This window comes from Tiliqua scincoides, chromosome 4 (genome assembly GCF_035046505.1).
Source record: "Tiliqua scincoides isolate rTilSci1 chromosome 4, rTilSci1.hap2, whole genome shotgun sequence".
In the NCBI taxonomy this organism is placed as follows: Eukaryota; Metazoa; Chordata; class Lepidosauria; order Squamata; family Scincidae; genus Tiliqua; species Tiliqua scincoides.
Window position 1 is genome coordinate 82,804,672 of NC_089824.1, and position 21,291 is coordinate 82,825,962.

Below are 21,291 nucleotides of genomic sequence, written 5' to 3' on the forward strand. Positions count from 1 at the left end.
GCTTCCAGATTCAACCCCTTTGTCGTCTTCTGCTTCCCTGCTGTTTACGTCTCTCCTTCAGCAGCCAACCTGTTGCCGATCTCGCCGCAGAGGAAGGCCAAGACGCTCTGCGCCTTTTCCCATCTTTGCGCCCCATGGAACTACATGGACCTGACTTTTCCCCTCGGCTGCGATCGCTGCCCAGGAGTGTCGGTGCCTCGATTTAAGGAGGAGAAGGAGGAGGAGGAGGAGGAGGAAAAGAAGGAGACTAATCCCCCCAGCATTACCCCCCCCTTCGGTCGATTGTTTTTCTACTTGTTGATTTAATTCTTCTGCACACTTGACGGGGGGGGGTGGAGAAGGAAGAAGACTGAAAAAGCCCCCCAAGTTGTTCTCCCTCTACTTTTTCTTGGGAAAGAAAGAAGATTCTGGTGGCCTCTTCTGCTTCATACTTTTTTGGCGCTGGAGCTGCGGAGGGGTGGAGGGGGAAAAGCGGCGGAGGAGGGGGAGGAGGAGGAGGAGGAGGCGGCGGCGGCGGCGGAGGAGGCCAGTCTGCTGCTGCAGCCGCTGCTTGGTCCGGCTGGGCGGCTGGAAGGGAGGCCATGCAGGCTCGCTACTCGGTGCCCAGCCCCAGCCCGCTGGGAGTGGTGCCCTACCTGGGCGGCGAGCAGAGCTACTACCGGGCGGCGGCCGGGGGGGGCTACGCGGCCGTGCCGGCGCCGCTGAGCGTGTACTCGCCGCATGAGCAGTACCCGGGGGGCGGCCCGGGCGCCGGCGCCAGGCCCTACGGGCCGTACCCGCCGCCGCCGCCGCCGCAGCCCAAGGACCTGGTGAAGCCGCCCTACAGCTACATCGCGCTGATCACCATGGCCATCCAGAACGCGCCCGACAAGCGCATCACGCTGAACGGCATCTACCAGTTCATCATGGAGCGCTTCCCCTTCTACCGCGACAACAAGCAGGGCTGGCAGAACTCCATCCGCCACAACCTCTCGCTGAACGAGTGCTTCGTCAAGGTGCCCCGCGACGACAAGAAGCCCGGCAAGGGCAGCTACTGGACGCTCGACCCGGACTCCTACAACATGTTCGAGAACGGCTCCTTCCTGCGCCGCCGCCGGCGCTTCAAGAAGAAGGACGCGGCCAGGGACCGCGAGGAGAAGGAGCGCCTGCGCCCCAAGGAGCAGCAGCAGCAGCCCCCCGAGGGCGGCCCGCCCCCGCCCCCGCCGCCCCCGCTGCGGCCCCAGGACATCAAGACCGAGAACGGCGCCGCCTCGCCGCCGCCCGCCCGCTCGCCGCCCAAGACCGAGAGCCCCGCCACCTCCAGCGCCGGCAGCCTCTCCAGCCGCGGGGGCAGCCCGCACGGCGGCCCCGGCCCCGGCAGGGCGCTGGGCCTGGACCCGCACCCGCAGCCCGCGCGCCTGCCCCACCAGCACCCCCACGCACACGCCCACCCCCACCAGCACCCCCACGCCCACCCCGCGGCGCCCCCGGGCGCGGGGGGCTTCAGCGTGGACAACATCATCCTGACGACGCTGCGCGGCTCTCCGCAGGGCGCGGGGGACCTGCTGGCGCTGCCCCCGCCCGCCTCCGCGCCCGCCCCCCGGACCGCGCCGCCGCCCCCCTCGCTGGCCCTCAGCAGCTGCTACTCGCCGCCCGCCGCCGCCTCCCAGGGCGCGCTCTACAGCGCCCCCTGCAGCCAGGGCACCAGCACCACGGGCAGCGCGGCCGGCGGCTACCACTGCAACCTGCAGGCCATGAGCCTCTACGCCGCCGCCGGAGCCGGAGGGGGGGAGCGGGCGGCGGGAGGCCACCTGGGCGGCAGCCCCGCCGAGCAGGACCCGCTGCCCGAGTACAGCCTGGCGGCCAGCAGCAGCAGCAGCGCCTCCTCGCTCAGCCTCAGCCCTCCGGAGGCGCTCCCGCAGGGCGCGGGCGGCCGCCTGGCCTCCTGGTACCTCGCCCAGGCCACGGCCGCGGGGGAGCTCGCCCACCTGGCGCCCGCCCCGGCCCCGGCCCCGGCCGCCGCCTCGCCCTCGCCCCCCGCCGCCTACGCCGGCCCGCAGCAGGGCTTCCACTTCGAGGCCCCGCAGCGCCCGGCCGGCGGCTGCCAGGCGGCCTTCCCCGGCGGCGGCGGCCAGCCCCTGTACCGGCCGGCGGGCGCCTTCGTCTACGACTGCGGCAAGTTCTGACGCGCGCACGTAAGTCTTTCCCGCTGCGGAGGGAGGAGAGCGACCTGCCCCGGCTGCGGTCCTGGGCGCGCCTTCCCGGGAGTAAGCCCCGTTGAGCGCAGTGGGCTTGCTTCCGAGGAGGCGCGGAGAGGCCCGTGCGCTCGAGGCAGCCTCTGCGCCGCGGAGCGCGCGGAACCAAAGCGGCGCCCCGCAGTCGCTGGACTTCGCTGCGGCGCCGGCTGCGTCCGCGCGCTCCTTCGTGCTCCAGGACTGGTCTGAAGTGGAGGTGGAGATGCACAGTAATTTATTTTTCAGTCTGTACTCGGAGCTTTTGGACCAAACACCAGAAAGTGTTTTTTACCCCCCATCCCCCCCCCAAAGCTGACTTTACAATGTCCTAAAAGGTTGATTTTTTCATTATAGATGAAAAAGAGAAACTGTATTAAATTTACTTTATCGTTTATCTTTTTTTCCTTTTTTGTTGACGATATTCTGAAGTTATTGACATGTTTGCTTATTAATAAATTACCATTCTTTTGGACTGAGATAATTTATGTCTGAATATTTTAATCTTTCAAAACAACAGCAATGAAATCCCAACAGTTAAAAGGATGGTATAATAAATTTTCAAAAACATTTTTAAACTCTGTTTCCATGGCCATCCTGGGTCACCAAACCCTTAAGCCAGGGTGATTGAAGTGATGCTTGTATCATCAGTCTTCAGTGTATTAACTTATAAGTAAATGTCCCTATTTCAGTCAAATTTACCTAGAAGTAAGTGTGTGGTCCAACTGACTTGAATGAGGTTGGAATTGACCTGAAATCAAGTACATCGACTCCACTGGCTTATTGATGGAGGTGTATAATAATAAGAAGAATACATTGCTAGGATCAAAATTAGAGGAAGATTTGACTTAAGAAGCTCACAGGGTTGCTCGGCAATAAATATAGAGGACAAATATTGAGAGCCAACAAATATGGTAGTTCAGCAGAGGATCCATATGAAACTATATCAGATCCAGTAGAATCTGTTATGAAATTCATAGACAGATGACCTGAATTTTTGGTGCGAATTATTGCATAAAAGTATGCATACATGCCACTTATTCTTTCATGGGTTTGCCAGCCTTCTAAAATACAGTGCTTTCACATTCTACAATAAAATAATTCTTAAATGCTTGTCGTCGTGCAGGCATCCATGAAATCATAGAAGTTTTACCTCCTGAAATGACAGCTTAAATTACAGTATGTGCATTTAAAAGTAAATAGAAATCTCTCTCCGTACTAAAATGTTAAGTTCTGTTTTAAAGGAAAGGAATATAGAGTGCTTTTCTTTTTCTCTTTCTCCTTTCTGGACAAACGGCTCTTTCTTAAAATATTTAACAGATTTTTGAGGCAGTAATCATGACTGGAAGGAATTTAGAAGTACTTTTTTTCCCCTGCAATCTTACCCAGATTTGGTTCCCCACCCACCTCGTCCGTCCCCCCCTCTTTCTTAACTCAGAAAAACACCCTTTGGGGATGGCTGTAGTAAGACATCTGTCAGCTGAAGAACTCGCCTTCAGGTCAATTCTCAATAAGGTTTGGGGGGCAGAGGGGGGACACCTTTCCTACTCTGTAAACAGCCAGGAAAATGCAATCTCGCCTTTTTATCTGACTGCAAGGGATCGGCCCTGCTGTCAGAAAAGAGGGAAGGCTGGCTTGATTGCAGTTTTCTTTCTCCTGCCTCCGGTGTGCATTTTCAAGAGAAGGCAGTTTCCTATCAGGCCTTCTTATCTCAGCCAACACTTGGCAGTAATTGAGCCTGAATTGTTAAAGGCCACAAACAGAAAATAAATTCAGGCTAATTTAATTAAAACCTGATTAGCTGCCTTCTCATGTAAATCGTGCTGCCAAAGTATGAGGAAATGACTGGAACACTTAGAGATTTTAATTGTCCACATTTTTTTTTATTTGCATTAGGACTTAATTTAACCTTATGCAATTTCACTGTTCTTAAAAATTGACATTTGTCTGTGTGTGTCCCGTCCCCCCCCAGCTTTGAACTGTTAGAAGTAGATTTGATTAAGGACAAATGCTGTTGACAATTATCTTAAATATGTTTACGAAGAAGTGAGCTCGCTGAGTTCAATGGGCTTTGTTCCGAAGAAATGTCATATATAGGATTGAAGTCTTAGGGTCCAATCCTATCCAACTTTCCAACTCCAGTGTAGCCACAATGCAACCTCACGGTAAGGAAACACATGTTCCCATACCTTGAGAAGGTCCCAGTGACTGCCCTTCCACCACAGGATACAGCGCACACCCCAGTGGCACAACTACACCGGCACTGGAAAATTGGATAGGATTGGGCACCCAGTACTGACTCTGATAGGATATTTACAATAGAGGAAGCATAGAAACATAGCAGTTGGAATATAAACAAGAATCTATTTTGGGCAACTTCCTGTGCTTCCTCTCCTATCTTCCGGCAATGTGGGGTTCAGTACTTTTGGGGTTCAGCTGGTACTAACGTTTAAATGAATTTGGGGGTTTTAATGGGACTATCAATCAGATCCACAATTTAGTTCATTTAAAGTAGTTTGATATGAGCCAATTTAGGCATAATGAATTAAGTCTAATTGAATTATATTGGTCAAACCTAAAATATGACATAACTAAGAATTATGAACTGAATTGTGTGTTCTTTTAATATTGCCACTCACTATGAAATAAGAGTCCAATCCTATCCAACTTTCCAGCACTGATGGAGCCCCAAGATAAGGGAACAAATGTTCCCTTATCTTGAGGAGGCCACTCTGACTGCCTCCCCACTGTAGAGTGTAGGGCATGCCCTGTTGGCACATCAGACATCAGTGCTGGAAAGCTGGATAGAATTGGGCCCAAAGTCCCAGTGAACTAATTGGGATTTATTTTTGAGGTATCATTCTTAAGATGGCACTGTAGATCTTTCAATTGGCCCTAAGTAATCTTAGGGCGCTTGCCCTGTGGAAAGGGGACAATAGTCCCCTTCCTCCAAGAAGACCTTCAGTGGCTTCCAAGGTGCTGCAGGATGCAGTGGTAGTGCTGCTTTGGCACTGCTGCACCGCCTTTAGGATTGGACTGTAAATCCCCAGGCATCTGTTAGGTTTTTTGGGTTCTATTATATATATATTTGCATATATTGTATTTATAACTGCATCTATTACTCAAGTATCAAATCGTGGGAATACATGGGTCGGTGTAGGGCAAACAAGCATAATAAGGAAAGGAAACATTCTGAAGTTTCAATGGGGGAGATTTAAGCAGTTTATACTTAATTCTTCCATCAAAGTTAGTGGGAATTCAACATGCTTTAACTGCAGCTCTTGTATCCTTTGCAAGTTAAGTTCACATTCTTTGTATCTTGAAAGGAGTAGAGAGAGGATGACTGGAAGAACGATGGGGGAACCTTTGTTTCATTAGTATAGTTTATTAGGCTGTTTCTGCTCAGAAATAATAGCAGAAATAACTGTAGAACCTTCGGAGGGGGATCCCTGACCCCCCCTTAAGCCTGTGTACCATGCAAGCTTCACTGAAGTCAATGAGAGACAACCTTGATTCAACAAGCATATAAATATGGAATTCAAGTGCCATGCTTACCACAGGCTTGTTTCTTTGGCCATGCCTTTCATTCCTCCCCTGCCCCCATTGTCTTGATCACAGAAGGCAGAAAGGTGAGAAAGGGGAAGGCTTTCTTTGGTGCTGATTGTTGGTCTCTTCTATTTCCATTGGCAAAAACTGCCATTGGCAGGACTTCCTGCCCTCCCCAAAGCATATATAGCTAGATACTTTGTGGGATCAGGAGCCTCAACAAGTACAGATTTAGGCTGCAAAATGAAGGGGGAGAATGAAAGGTAAATTTTCCACCAGAGTTCATTGGCATCTAAGCTGATTCAGATCCCTTGACTTAAATGGGACAGGCTGCAAATATTTAGTCTCAAGTAAGTTGCATTAAAAATTGCTGAAAGTTACCATCAAAGTAAAGCAGCTTGAATGGAACTGCAGACTGCATGAAGCATACCCAAGCTCAAGCAGCAGTTGCAACATTTGTAAGAGGTGGGGCTTAAAAAAACTGCCCCCAGAATTTTTTCAATGTAAAATGGAGAGATGAAAATATTTTTCAGCATTTTTTGCAGAGTGTAATGCTCATTCATATTTATGTTTTAGATCACTGTTTAAGGGAAATTGGGGTGCAAAATGGGTTAAACTAAAGCAATTGAAATAGGTGAAATGCATCCTTGATTCTACATAGACTGTCTGAACATGGTGCTGTGTAAAGCTGCAATCCTATGCAGTGCTTACATGTTGGCAAGCCCCACTGACCACATGTGAATAAAGCCTGCACAGAATGCACTGCCGCAGTACCATCCTAAGAAAACTGTCCAGGACTAGAAAGTTGCTTTTTAGCTTGGTGGACTGACTACCTTCTAAGAACATTTGCTTCGGATGGGATTGTGAAGGTCTTCCTTTTGTTTGTGCTGGAGGCAGCTGGTTAGCACCCAGATCTTAAAAATTTGTAACTGGAAATGTGTTGATTATAGCAGGACTTGCTTCCTAGGCTCAGCACACGTAAAACTCTCATACCCTACAAATGTTCCCTCTTTCCAATTGGTTTCTGGATATGATTATTGATTGGTGCCCAGTTTCCACGGAGCTAAGAAGAAACGTCCAGCAAACTTCCAGCCTCGTCATGGTTCCCGACGGCAGCCCACCCAAGCCTGCTCTTCTAAGGCCTTATTCTGGGTAGGCAGCCAAAGGGGTCACTGCTATTAGGCCACCCTCATTCTGTTTTGCCTGTTCTTGACTACTCCCAGATTGTTTATTACTCTTTGGTTGCCCGCCCTCTTACTGTTTTGAAGACTCATGTGAAGGGGAGAAGGAGGAGGCCAGTCAGTCAGCCACAGGTGGATCTGGACAGCGGGCCTTTTCTCTCCTCCCTTTCCCACACCTCAGACAGTCAGGAAGTACCAATAATAGAGCCAGATTTTTTTTGTCCCCCTGAAAAGGAGACTGGGAGGTTTTTGACATCAGTCTTCAGTTTTGACGTCCGGGCCCTCCTGGGAGAAAGCCTTGGAGCAGGCATGAAATGAACAAAAGCAAAGGGGAGACAAGGATCCCCGCAGCATGGATGGATGGATGGATGGATGGATGGATGGAGCTGAGAGCAGGGGGGGCTTTTCTCCTCCTTTGACCCCCTCCTCGAGGCTACAATCCTATCCACACTTTCCTGAGAGTAAACCTCCCTGGACACAGTGGGACTTACTTCTGAGTAGACATGCCTAGGCTTGTGCTGTGAGTCACCTCGCGCCCCGTCCGGTTCAGACCCCTGTGACTTTTGCCCTCTGGGCTGGACTTTTGCCCACGCGAGAGGCGGGCGTGCAGGTGAGCCTGCACGGGTCGGAGCCTCTCGCTGGCCGGCTCGCTCCCGAGGAGTCTCACCTCGCTGGGGCTCGGGCTGGCTGCCGGCGGCTGCCCATGAATGGTGCCTTTGTGCTGGCGGCTCTTTGACGCAGTCCAGGCCTAAACGCCGAGCCCTTCTGGCCGGCACGTGGTCCCGGGAGACGCAAGCGAGCCGGCCTTTGCTGACCGCCTCCGTTTCGCGCAGCAAATGGCCCGGCGGCGAGGGGGAGGCCCGTCGCTAGACAGGGAATCAGGGCAAATTGGCCCCGGCTCCAGTGGGTGCGGGCTCCGCGGCTCTTGGCTTCTCTCCCCCGCAGGCCGGCCTGATCAGACGTGCAGATGCCGAAGCAGGCGCCGTTCGCTTGCGGGCACCCCCTCTGCTCTGCTCTGCTCTGCTCTCCTCGGGAGCCACCCAGCTGATCCAGGGACGAGGAGCCACCGCAGCAGCCCCCGCTCGCTCGTTGGCTAAACAGACCCACCTCCGAGTGCTAGAGTGACACCACGGCAGGGACGCGGGAGACAGGGGAGGCAGAGCCTCCCCACCGGAGTCGTCTGAAGAGCACTGCTGCCAGTGTGAGGCGCCCCAGCACCCACAGCCCACGCGCGGCCTGCCTGCTCCTCTGCCCTCCCTGCTCCGCGCCTGGCTTGTGGGTGCTGGGGCGCCTCACACTGGCAGCAGTGCTCTTCAAAAGACTCCGGTGGGGAGGCTCTGCCTCACCTGCCTCCCCACCCACCGCACGTCCCTGCACCACCTTCGCCTTTCTTGCTTGCAGGCAGCGGCACAGATTTGTTCCTGGCTTGAGGGGGAAAGCAAAAGCCCGCCTGTCCCAATACGTCATTGAGGTCGCCTGCCCAAGGCTGCGCTCCGTCCAAAGCAGACTGACAGGCCCAATTCTGGGCATGTCTACTCAGAAGTAAATCCCATCCGAGTCAATGGGGCTTGCTCCCAGGTAAGCTTGGATAGAAGAACTGGGTTGCCTCTTGGAAGTCAGAGTCCCTGCTCTGAGTTGATTCTGGCGACCCTGAAGATTGGAAGAGCCACGAACTGTATCAGGGTAGAGATGTACAGAAAGGTCCACAGATTTTCTAACTAGGCCGGGCAGTTTCCATTGACACGCTGATCGTGCTTGTTTACCTGGGGTTGCTTTCAAAGCACGTGTCACCTGGGGTGCTCTCTCTCTCTCCCTCCCCCCCCCCCCGTGTGTGTTCTCTGGTCTTATTCTCCGTCGAAATTTGAGTAGCTCCAATTTAACTCACGATCCACCACCCACTTAAATCGAAGTAATCAGACACTGCTAACGTGATTTAGCGCCCACATTTAAATCCAAGCCCTGTGATTTCAACTAGGATGTGAATAAGGCTGGCTGGTCGATGGGTCCGAGAAACAAGTCTTAAGTTTGAGAGGACATTGGCGCTCAAGGCTATGAATTTCCGCGGCTAAGACGTGAAAGTAAGGCAGAGAGAGCGACGCTGCCACCATAGTCATATCCCAAATGAAAGGGGGTTCTTGTTTTCTTAATCACTCTCATGCCTGCAGATCTTTCAGGTGAGCAACTCCTCGATAAACAATCCAATTAAATTGAATTGAAGCATTTGAATTTAGATTGGTTTCTCTTAGGGATATCAAATCAGTTTAACTGCAAGTGCTTCTGGTCAACTATCTTCTGCATGGGTACAAAATTCTGTTCTATGTCACGTTGCTGATGTAATCTTTGCTCAATGAACAATACATAGTCTGCTGGGTTGTTGTTGTTTTTTAAAAAAAAATCAGAAACCTTGTATTGCTGCTGGATTAAGACTGCAATTCTAGACAGACTTATTAAGAAGTCGACCCCCACTGAACTTAATGGACCGACTTCAGAGGAAAACAAGTTAAGGGCCGAGTTGTATAATGTGTTACAGCACAAAATCATTTGAGGCAGGTCAGGATTTTGCACAGGATGTTGCTTCATTGCATTCATATTCGTGTGTGTGTGTGTGTGTGTGTGTGTTTGCTACTAGAAATCACATGACTATTCTGAATAAAGACGAACTGCAGAAAAATAATTTTGGATTTCCTCATAAGACCAGTAAAACCTTACCCCCCGCCCCCTCCCGCAAAGTGCAGAATTGACATCATGCCTACCTTATAAGAATTCTGGTGGTTTCCCATCATGTTCCTTCCTCTTGTTGTTTTAAACCTCAACAAGAATCTCTCTCTCTCTCTCTCTCTCTCTCTCTCTCTCTCTCTCTCTCTCTCTCTCTCTCTCTGCTATTCTCATTCATTCTTTCTCCTCCATCCACCTATTAATTTTGAGGGGGTTTCCCCCACCCTACTAGGGATTCCATGGGCTTTAATATATTTTTTGAAGTACACCCAAGCAACATTATGTTTCCAGAGGTACATTCTCAGACTGGATTATATGTGGCTGAAATTTGGCTCACTTGAAATGGTTTCATAAAATGTTGGCAAGATAATTTTTATCACATAAATGTGAAGTGCATAAATACTTCTGAGTGAGATTATCCCAGAGTGTTCTCTGCATAGAGCTAGGCCACACAGGAAGTGTATATGGTATGTGCACAAAGAATATTATATAATATATAAAATGTGAGAGTGCAGTCCGTGGTTGCTGTGTAATATATACATGGGCACATTTAAAAGCATGTGTTGTGGCTGTCCCATTATGTACTGAAGGATGATACTGGATCTAGTTTTATCCAGCTCATTGGTTCTAACTTTCTTCCAATCCTAGCTTCTTGTTTTTCTCTTAAAGATTTGACAGTAGTGACTGAAAGTCCCATCACTCTCTCCTTTTAAAATATCCTCCAGTATCAGTTTTACAATAAATCCAGCTATTTTGGTATATTCATGGGATACAATTGTGACACTTTTCATCTTTACAGACATTGGAGATTCTTTCTGAAAATGCTCCAAAATTTTGAAACTTCAGCAAATATGAATGCATGAGGGAGAATGGGGGCGACTTCCAACGCCAAAATGTGTTTTAGATGCCATCCTATAGGTGTGAAAGGATGTCACTTAGGATATTTTCACCTATAGCTCTAGGGCAGGGGTCCCCAATCAGGCCCATGGGGAATCCCCAGTCTCCAATGAGTCTCTGGCCCTCCATAGATTTGCTGGAGGCCTTGCTGGTCCAACATGACTACTCTCAGGCTGCACGAGCTGCAGGCTTGAGGGCCCCCTCCGCTGCTTGCTGTTTCATGTTTGTGAAGCAGCAGCAACAGCAAAGGAAAGGCCGGCCTTGCTTTGCACAAGGTCTTTTATAGGCCTTGAGCTATCATGAGACCTTGATTCATTGATATAAGTTCCATCTCTAATAAATTCATTTATGTACATTTATTCAAATTTTAAACCTAAATTAATTTTTTCCCCTGGCCCCCAACACAGTGTCAGAGAGATGATGTGGCCCTCCTGCCAAAAAGTTTGGACACCCTTTGCTCTAGTGGAAGAGCAGCCAAGGAAGGAAAAGTCTAAAGGCTCTCAGGGGAGATTGAATGACCACAGTTTAAAATATGATTGCTCAGGATGGGATCTGTCCCTCTCTAAAGCAGGAAGGATGTTTTTAGCTTAAATGGGCTGTGGCTTGTGTTGGTACCTGATTTCTGCAGGAAGTCCATCCTCCTCCTAGCCATTTTACCCTCCCCACTCCACAAAAATATTTCAAAGAAGCCTGCCTTGCCTTAGCACCCTAAACACCCAAAGATTAAAGACCCACCCTCTGGATCCTGAATATGTTTGCTGTTCTAATTACATCCCCTAAAATTGAAATCCTATGCATGTCTGCTTATGAGTAAGCCCCACTGGACACAGTAGAATTTACATGCATCAGCTTATAGGACATGATAAAAAGGAGGGAATCCCAAAGAAGGATTCTTTGTAACAAAGAAAGATTCATAGTAACAAATTATAGTATTGTCAAGTAGTGCAATGTTTAAATTACACAGGGACTGGTGGAAGGTGGAATGGTGGTTGTAATGATAGCCCAACCCCTAGTTATAATCAAATCATGCCCTGAAGTCTTCTAAAAACAGCCTTCTGGGCAGGCCAGCCCAATAGGTAAGGGGCTCAAGCCTTGTCCCCTAGGCCCTCACCATCATTTGAGTGCTGGTAGTATTGAAACTAGAGCATGAGGGCCCAATCCTATCCATCTTTCCAGCCCCAGTGCAGCTGCAATGAAGCCCCTTGGCAAGGGAACAAATGTTCCCTTACCTTGTGGAGGCCTCCAAAACTACCCTCCCACCACAAGATGCAGTGCACACACCATTGGCATGGCTACACCAGGGCTGGATAGTTGGAGAGGATTTGGTCCTGAGTGGAGTTTTGGCTGATTCAGTTTGTTCGCTTTGTAATTAGAAAGGATGGTTGTCGTCTCTCCCCCACCCTCCCACCCACACCCAAGCTTCAAGGTGGAGACTTTGGGGCTGGGACTGACAGTGTCCTCCCTGGCATCAAATCAGGCTGAGCCAGGCCAGGAAGGAATCCAATTCAATCAGAGCAGGGGGCCGAAAAGGAGGCAGAGGATGTCCCAGTTCGGGCACTCCAGGGGAGGGCCCGGGAGCAGTCTAATGGGCAATTGTGTTTTATTTTAATTAACCGGCGTCTCATTTAACGAACAATAGCCAAGTGCCCCCTGTGGGAGGAAGAGGCGTAAGTTCACCACATAGGAAATCATGTGTAAGAGGCAAGAGATCCAGCTTGTGGTTTTGCCAGTAGCCTCCGAGCGGGCCGAGTGCAAAGAGCGGAGTGAGAAGCAAATAGCTAGTCAGATGCTGGTGCCTTGTCCGGTAGGGAAGAACAACACACTCCGCAAGAAAGTCGGCGGGCTGAAGAATAAGGGCTGTGATTGGTGGCGGTGGGTGGGATGCCAGAGTGCAGGAATGATCCCAGCCACTAAAGAAATGACTCAGTTGCACTGCAGAGAGGGACATGAGAGGAAAAAGCCCCTTCGTACTTGCAGATGTCAGTCAGCAGGACATCTATGGCTAGCCAATCCTGAACACTTGCGCTCAGAATGGAGGTGGAATGGGGCTCACGTCCAAATAAACGTGTTTACAGACTACAGCCTCAGCCCAAACAAGCGTTTTCAACCAGTTCCTGCCAGTGGTCTGAACCAAGCAAGGATCCCATGGAAAAGTGACCCTGCTATAGTTCCCTATCACTGGTTTGGCTTTTAAGTGAAGGAACTATTTGGTGTTGCTGTTAGTAGTCCTCATACTGCTTCCAAAAGTTCTTAGACCTGATCTCATGGAAATAAACAAGGTTTTTCCCCCCAGGAAACACGCACAAGAGAGCAGGCCCCGATTCAGTGTACACAATTGCCCATAATGTTGGACTTGCTGCCTGTAGGCCATGCTCTAACCTTGGCTGCTGGTTGTTGGGTATTTCTTTGAAACCCACCAGAGTTGCCATTCCAAACACACACATTTAGATCAGTATGTTGGGGCCAGGAGCACTTCCAGAAAGGCAACTGATGCCCCTTTGAGACCTTAATCCAAAACCTGTCAGGAGTCACTCTCCTAGAGTTTATCCTTGTCAGCCCAGCAGAAGTCTGGGCCTGGCTCTTTGTTCTGCAGCTTTCCAGACCTCTTCTCTTCCCCACCCTCCCTGTTTTCCCCTGAGTTGCTCTGAGAAGCCTCCCCCCCTCCTCCCCACCACCATTTGGCGTTTTATTTTCATTTGTGTTTACTTGGCTTCAACTGTTCTTTTCCCGTGACCGACTTGCAATTTACTAGCATATTGAGCATATTACATGGAGCTGTGGTGGGAAGACCCCTGTAATTCCAACCCAAATGTATATCGAAAGGCTGGTGCAAGGACTGATCCTGAGAGCCAGTGGGAGCAACTGCTTGGAAAGTGAGGCCGTCAGCAATCTGCAAGTCCGTTTGCTTGGAATCTTAGGCCACACTCTATATGCTCTTTCCCAGAGGAAGCTCCATTGGACACTGTGGGTCTTCTGAGTAAACATGAATAGGGTTGTGCTGTTAAATCGAAATGTTTCACCTTAAGTGCTTTGTTTATCAAACCTGCCTTCCTTACAGCCTCACTCTTAAACTTGGAAGCAAGTTCGGTGTGGATTTCAGAGGATCTTGTACATGTTCCAAGTGATCCAATATGGACCAATATCCAAGTTTCCAATATGTTTTAATCTTGCTTTTAAATTATGTTTTTAATTAATGTTTTTAACCATTGTTGCAAGCCACCTTGGGTTCCTGCGGGGAGAAAGGCGGGATATAAATAAAGTTTATTTATAATAAACTTATAAATAAACTTATTATAAACTAATAATAATAATAATAATAATAATAATAATAATAATAATAATAATAATAATAATAATAATAATGTGTAGAAACTTCTGAGATCAGTGAGACCTTGTTCCTAGCAGTGGATATATCGGGTCAGAATCCTTAGAGCTGCAATGGAAGTTTGGGGTGGCAGTCAGATTCACTGGGGCACTGGGGAGTGAATTCAAGGAAGGTGATGGCATTCCTTCTAGCACAGATGATGGCCAGAAATAAGCACTTTGTTCTTTCATAAAAACTCATTAACTACAAATGACAGAAGAGAAAATGGGCAAATCTTGTTCATATTTTCAAGATATGAGAGAGCCCAGTTATCAAGCTGGGAGAGCCCAATTATAACAGGAACCAGATAAATTGCTTCTGGGGACCCCATTCAGCCCATGGTCCTTATGTTTGACATCCCTTTTCTAGCAGTTTTGCCTTCAATTTAAAGCAATTTGACCCAGCAGGCACAGAAGACCAGTGGATGGATGGTAGGTTCAGGCCTAACCACACATACAGAACATTCCTTCTCAGCTTCTTAGGTGGTTTCCTGCTTGCAATGAGCAACTATTGAGTTTGCTACCAGCTCCCTTTCTGCAGCAATTCCACAAGCGCCCTTGAGTTTGCTGATCAATGCTTTTCCATAAGTTAGCCTTCTTGGAACCAGCCTGGATGGAGGAGGAGACACTTCCTACATTTTTTTAAAATAAAACTTCATTCCCTGAGAAATTGGATAGTATTATTACTTTTGCTTGCCACATTTTGCAGCCGGAAGAGTGTGGCAAGAAGGAGAAAAGAACAATATAGGTAGATCAGGGCCTTTCTGATCACCAGCCATCTTTCAATGGAATGGAGAGCAGACCATTTCCCCCCCTTATTTTTCGCCCTAACTAAACACATCTGAGTCGACCTGGGTGGGCAAAAGGGAACAATTTGCAAGTGAAGGAGCTAGCCTTACCTGCAAGAGACTTTCACCTGACCTTTTGCTCAGGAGTGTGTGTGTGTTTGGGGGGGGCGGAATGGCCAGAGAATTGTGGCTCGATACATTACAACCCTGAGGAGAGTCCAGCTCTCTTTCTTTTCTTTCGACAAGACATTTTTTAAAAATAGACAAGAATCCATTCTCCCTCTTCCCGGCCCCCTCCTCCTTCCGCCCTTCCCCCCTCACCCCTGGGGAGAAAGCAGGAAAACCAACACATTTGGAGCCATTAACTTTTCAGAGAGCGCAGGAGATGGTGGGGGTGCCTGCTCCTGCTGTTCTCAGGGCTGTGCCTGCTTAAGTAAGCAAGGAGGAGAAGATTCGTGCCACCAAAAGAAGAAAGAAAGAAGAAAAGAACCCCCACCATCCCTCCTCCTCCAGCGTTATAAACAGCAAGATCTGTAAAGAATGTCTTGCTTTCAAGCCACATCATTTTTTCTAGCGGAGCTCCCAAAGACCCTAAGAGAGGAGCAAGCGCCCTGGAACTCCAGAGTGACTGCTACTAGATCAATGCTTGTCATTAACGGTTTCAGGGGGCGGGACTGAGTCTAAAAGGGGGTTTCGTTTTTATTTTTTAAACTTGAAATGCGAAGTGGAGAACGTTCAATCAGTGCCAGCTCTTGAAAAGAAAAGGGAACGGGACATAAACCGAGTGTCACTATGAACAGAGACCAACTGAGTTCTAAAAGCCCAGCACATCAGCGATGGTGCCGCTCTTGCCTAAAAAGAAGGCTGCAACGGGGCATTTTACACCGGTCAACACATTTTACACCGGTCAACACGGCTGCAATCCTGTGCACACTTTCCTGGCAGTAAGCCCCGTTGAACTCAATGCAACTTACTTCTGAGTAGACATGCACAGGGTTGGGCTGTACGGCTGCAATCCTATGCACTCTCCTGGGAGTAAGCCCCATTGAACTCAATGGAACGTACCTCTGAGTAGACATGCATAGGGTGGCTGCACACTTTCCTGGGAGTCAGCCCCACTGAACACAATGGAGCTTAATTCTGATTGTGCTGTAAAGGCGTTGATCTCCATAGAAGCTGCAGAGTTCGGCTTCTGTAGGTCAACTTTAGTCAGCATTTTGGTCTCCTATGGAAAATTAGAAGTCAGTGAGAATCCATCAAAGGCTGAGAAGGGAGTCGGGGAAGGAAAAACAAACGCAGAGATAAGAGAATAAAATTCAATAAGATTTATCTTCTGCAAAAAAAAATGACATTCTCTGTTCGTAGGAGATTATTCAACCACCAGGATCTCGCACTTGGGAACTCTCTCTTCCTTAATACGGTGCAGTTTTTAGGTTCTCTCCCGAAGGCAACTGCAAAGCCCCCAGCGCTCCCTCGTCCCTGGGCCCCTTCCCACGCCCCCTCTGAAGCACAGACGGCCCGATCCTATGCGTGTCTGCTCAGAAGTAAGCCCCACTGTAGTCAGTGGGCTTCCTCCCAGGTAAGTGTGGCTAGGATTGCTGTCTCAGCCACAAGGCTTCAGGTGGGTGGCTGCCTTGTGAAGTCAGCACCTCCAGCGCGGCTCCCTCCCACATCCCCGCGAAGTGCCTGTCGCTGTTTTTGTTTTGCTCTCCTCCACCAGTGCAAACGCGGCAGTGTTTGTCTGTTCGCGGAGCTTGTTGTGTCTGGAGGCCCGCCGTGCCGTCCGCCAATGGCAGGCCATTTCCACCTTTCTGCCGACTGCTTCGGCGGGGTCACGCGAACTGCTTCGCCAGCGGCAGAATCAGCCCCGCGCACCCAGATCAGCCCAAGGCGGCAGTGACACAAAGGCGAGACCAAGTGATACATTTCCCCACCTATTTCAGTGCTTGGCGCAAGAATGCGATGGGCTGCTTTGTATTAGAAAACCACTGTGGTTGCAGGATGAGCACAGAAGTCACGACGCCTCACCCGAGCTTGTCCGGCAATAAAGCCAGCTGAAATCAGTGGGGCTTCAAGCACACCCGTATGTTGGCCAGGCCAGCCAGAAGTTCCATGGGTTTTAGGAAAGTGTGCATAGGACTGCAGCCTGTTCACAATCCTATGTCTGACTACGCAGAAGCAAGTCCCATTATGTTCAATGGGTTTTACTCATACGTGATTGCCGCCTAAGAGCCCAATCCAATGCATGCCTACTCAGAAGTAACTCCCATTATATTCAATGGGGGTTACTCCCAGGTAAGTGTGGATCGGATTGCAGCCTTAGGGCCCAATCCTACCCAATTTTCCAGTGCTGGTGCAGTTGTGCCAGCGGGGTGTGCACTGCAACCTGTGGGGGGGGGGAGTCACTGGAGCTTTCTTAAGGTATGGGAGCATGTGTTCCCTTAACACAGAGCTGCATTGTGGCTACAATGAAGCTGGAAATCTGGATAGGATTGGGCCCTTAGTCTTGCTATCTTAATGGCTGGGATTGGACTGTATTCCCCTCCCCCCGCATTTTCTCCAGTAATTCTGGGGTTCCTTCTTAGATGGATTTGGAAGCAGACAGGCTCAAACCTATCCTTCTAGTTAGAAACTGACAGTCTCCCAGGGCAAAAAATAAAGGGGTGCCCATCCACCCAAATCAGCAGCCCCCATAATCAGGGCATTGGTGGGGACGAAGCCGAAACCCAGATTTCATGCCACAGTGCCTCTGACTATGCCTTCCTGTCCAACAACCATAACCAATCATCCACAGGGCAAGCGTTATGGGCCATCGTTCCAGACCACCTCAAGCCCCGGCACCTCTCTCATTTGCCATGCTTAACTTCAGCTTATTGGTTTGCACAAATGACCCGTGAGAAGGAAGAGAGCCCGAAGAGGCCCTTCCTTGGGGGCTGACAACGTTGCTCCCTCATTGCCAGCCCAACCAATCCCACTCGAAAGTAGATTGAGCTGATGCTATGGAGCCGTGGTTCTCGCACATTTAGCACTGTGACCCACTTTTTAGAATGAGAATCTGTCAGGACCCAGAAAGTGACATCATTAAGCAGGAAAATTTTTAACCACCCTAGGCAGCAATCCTACCCACCCTTACCCAGGAGTAAGTCCCATTTATTATCATTGTTAAAAGAACATACATAGTAGCATGTTAAAAGTACAGGTCGGTAACATTTCCCCAAATGCAGTCACATACCATGGGAGCACCCAGTCTAACGTATTAAAAATAAAATATTGAAATGAATGGGAACCCACCTGAAATCGACTCACGACCCACCTAGTTGTCTCGACCCACAGTTTGAGAAATACTGGAGGATCATGACTGGGATTGAACTACGTACTCCTCCCCCCCCCCCCACTGCTGCTTACTGTCTACAGATAGCAAAGAGTGATCCTTTCTAGCATAAAGAAAAAGGTTTAAGTAAAGGAACGAAGACGCTCGCCAAGGAAGGGAGGGTTAAAACCCGCAGACGGGGGAAGGGGGAGAAGAAGGAACAGAAGGAATTTTTGGCCCTCTGAAGACTCGTTCAGATAAGAGGTCCCAAAATGTTGTCCTCGCCTATGCCCCCCTCCCCCTCAGGCTTCTGAAAAAGCAGCCATAGCAAAGAAGGAAGGAAACTCGGCAAACTGGGGGGGGGGGGAGTGGGAGGGAAAATCAGCAGACGAAACGGGCTCAGTGGCGAGAGAAGCCCCCCCATCTCTCGCCCTCTCTCCTTATTAACGCTTCAGCCATGGGGGGGGGGGGGTCGAGACAAGCGGGCTGCGATTTGGCTCCACTCTGCGTCACCACTTGCACGTTTGTAGCCGGGACCAGCTTTTTTTAAAGGCGCAAGAGTCCGATCCAGGCCAGGGAGGGCCACGTGGACCCCTTTCGGGGCCTGAGCGGCCCAACAGCACGTGGCCCCACCAAACTGCGGAGGGCACAGATCAGGTTGCGAGCCAGCCCGGGAGAGGCGCGGATGTGCGGAGGAACAGCCTGCCACTGAGGCAGCCCCGACGGAGCGCCCCGCTGCCTTCCAAATTCAGCCGCTTCGTCTCAGGGTCTGGTTCCCCCACGAGGGGCCAATGCTGATGCCTCCCGAAATGCGGTCAAGCTCCCTGGAATACACGGGGTTCTTCTGAGGTCGACGGTCAGAAATGTCCACCGGGGTCTTTTGCTCAACGGAGGAAAGTGGCCCATCCCCGCCCCACGTCCTCCGAAACCCATGGAGGGAACAAGGGAAGATCTCTCCTGGGACTGAAGGCAGGGTTAAGCCAGGGGCTGGGGTAGGGGCTGCAGGGGACAGGCGGGTTCCAAGTTAATGCGCTGAAGCTCAGCTTGAAACCCATTCTGCGCAACCTCGGTCTGAATGGACTTCCGTAGTCAAAAGCCATTTCTGCCCAACGTTGCATATACGTAACAGGGAACAAAAGTGGAGCTGGCAAAAACGGGTTAAGTTATGTGGACAGAGCGGTAGGGTCGCCTCTGGGTCTTTGCCATGCACTGCAAATGGACTAGGAAGGTTGACATGTTGATACCTTCTCCTCAGAAGAAGAGGAGTCTCAGTCCAATAACAACGAACTGACATTACAAAGAAGGAGCAGCTCTGGAAGCGCCCTTTGCGTTATATTTATCTGGGGCGCGATTAGTGACAGTCATTCCTTGGATCCCGAGTTCTTTTGACAAGGAAATGAGAAGGTGAGATTGCTAGGGACGTTGCTTCCATGACAGCCACGAATTGCAAACCACGCGCACAAACTGGGACCGGAAGGTCTCCCTTAAGCCAAAACCTCTGGATGGACGTCAACGTGATGTTCAGGCAGGCACTTAGACTAGACTGCAAACTAAACTCAGCCCAAATTCAGGTCGAGGTTGCCACCTGATGTCACAAACCCTCTGAAACTGACTAGTGTGCACTAAGACACCCCAATGCTCCTGACATGGTTCCTTGGGCTGCCTCCAAAATCCCGTCCTTCGCAGCCTTTCTCGGCTCCAGGAACACCCGACCCACCACCTCTCAAGCCAGGTAGCGGGTTGCCTGTTCCGCTATCGCCACGGCTGTCTCCGAAGTGAGGAGAACCCACATTTCACAAACAGCATCAAAAAGCTGGTGCTCTGCGCTCACTGACTGAGGAACAGGTTCAGGAGAGACACCTAGGATCAGGCTGCGCTTTTATGTAAACACAGACATCTGTGGGCGGGTGAAAGGACAGGGCATCAATGTCCCCAGTCCGGAGAAATTAGCCCAGTTTTCTGCTATAAATTCATGCTCCTTTCCTAATGATTCAGGCCCATAGGATTCGGCACAGCTGACGTCTTGAGAGAGTCAGGCTGTGACTTACTCTGGATTTGGACCCATGGGTTGAAGGACTGTAGAAATAAACTAAGCCCGTGCAAGTCTGCTCAGAAGCAAATACCGTTGTGTTTAATGGGGTTACTGCTAGGAATGTGTGTATAGGATTTCAACCTAACTTTCAACTTTCCAGTGCTGATGCAGCCTTACCAAGGGGGCTTGTACTGCGTCCTGTGTGCAGAGACAGTAACAGAGGCCTCTTCAAGGGCACTTTTCCCTTACTTTGGGGCTGTGTTGAGGCTGCATGAGGCTGCATCGGTGCTGGAAAGTTGGATAGGATTGGGCCCTAAGTATGTAGAGGGCTTGGATATAGCCTACTTAGGGCCCAATCCTATCCAACATTCCAGCCCTGGTGCAGCCACAATGCAGCCTTGAGGCAAAGGAACAAATGTTTCCATACCTGGAGGAGGTCTCTGGGACTGTCCCTCCACCACAAGATGCAACACATGCCCCATTGGCACAGCTGCACTCACACTGGAAAATTGGTTAGGATTGGGCCCTTAATAGGTTGTACTTGGCTTCCTTGGAAGAAAGTTGCACAGAGATCAATGGGAGGTACGTTCAAGTCACGATCTTGAGGATGAATGCAAGTACCTCGATCTCTCTTGGACATCCGAAACAGCACATAGAATGGATTACTACCAAAATATTCGAGCTATGCAAATATACGAACTAGTCCTGAAACTAGACCCTTTGATGAAATGCCAACTGCAGCCCCTCCCCCAATCTTAACAATGAGCTTTGGCAGTTCAAAATTACTGCACACACAACCGGGAAATAAATGACTATGATTATAAAAATAATTTGCCTTGAAAAAAACCAGGATCAATAGCGGCGACCAGGGCCCATGAGAAGGGGGGTAATGGGGGTAATTTGTACCCGGATCTTACATTTTCCTAACTCACTTGGACTCGGTGCCCATGTGGGATGCGGGGGGGGGGGGAGTGTGGCTGTGAACCCCTACCTGCTGGGCCATTCATGACACTCCTTAACATTGTGTTAAATCTGGGAGGAAACTGGCCTGCTAAAGTAGCTCTTTGGCTTGTGAATTCATTTACCATGAAAGGGTGTAGGAGCTCAGGGACGTAGCTGCGGGACTACAGCTGCCGCAGAAGGAACTTTCAGAGCACACACGACACTTTCTATTCCAGTGTGAGCCTAAAAATGATGATGCTAATTTTCTGCAATGATTTTCTATATTTAAAAGATTTCAGGGAGATTT

At 49.9% G+C, this 21,291-nt stretch overlaps 1 protein-coding gene across 1 annotated transcript; it reads left to right on the forward strand.

The window, feature by feature from the left end:
• Positions 1 to 497: 497 nt before the first annotated feature.
• LOC136649333 (forkhead box C1-A-like) lies at positions 498 to 2,694 on the forward strand. Its single transcript, XM_066625886.1, has one exon. The coding sequence runs from the start codon at positions 582 to 584 to the stop codon at positions 2,163 to 2,165; it is 1,584 nt and encodes a 527-aa protein (XP_066481983.1). The 5' UTR covers positions 498 to 581; the 3' UTR covers positions 2,166 to 2,694.
• Positions 2,695 to 21,291: the final 18,597 nt, after the last annotated feature.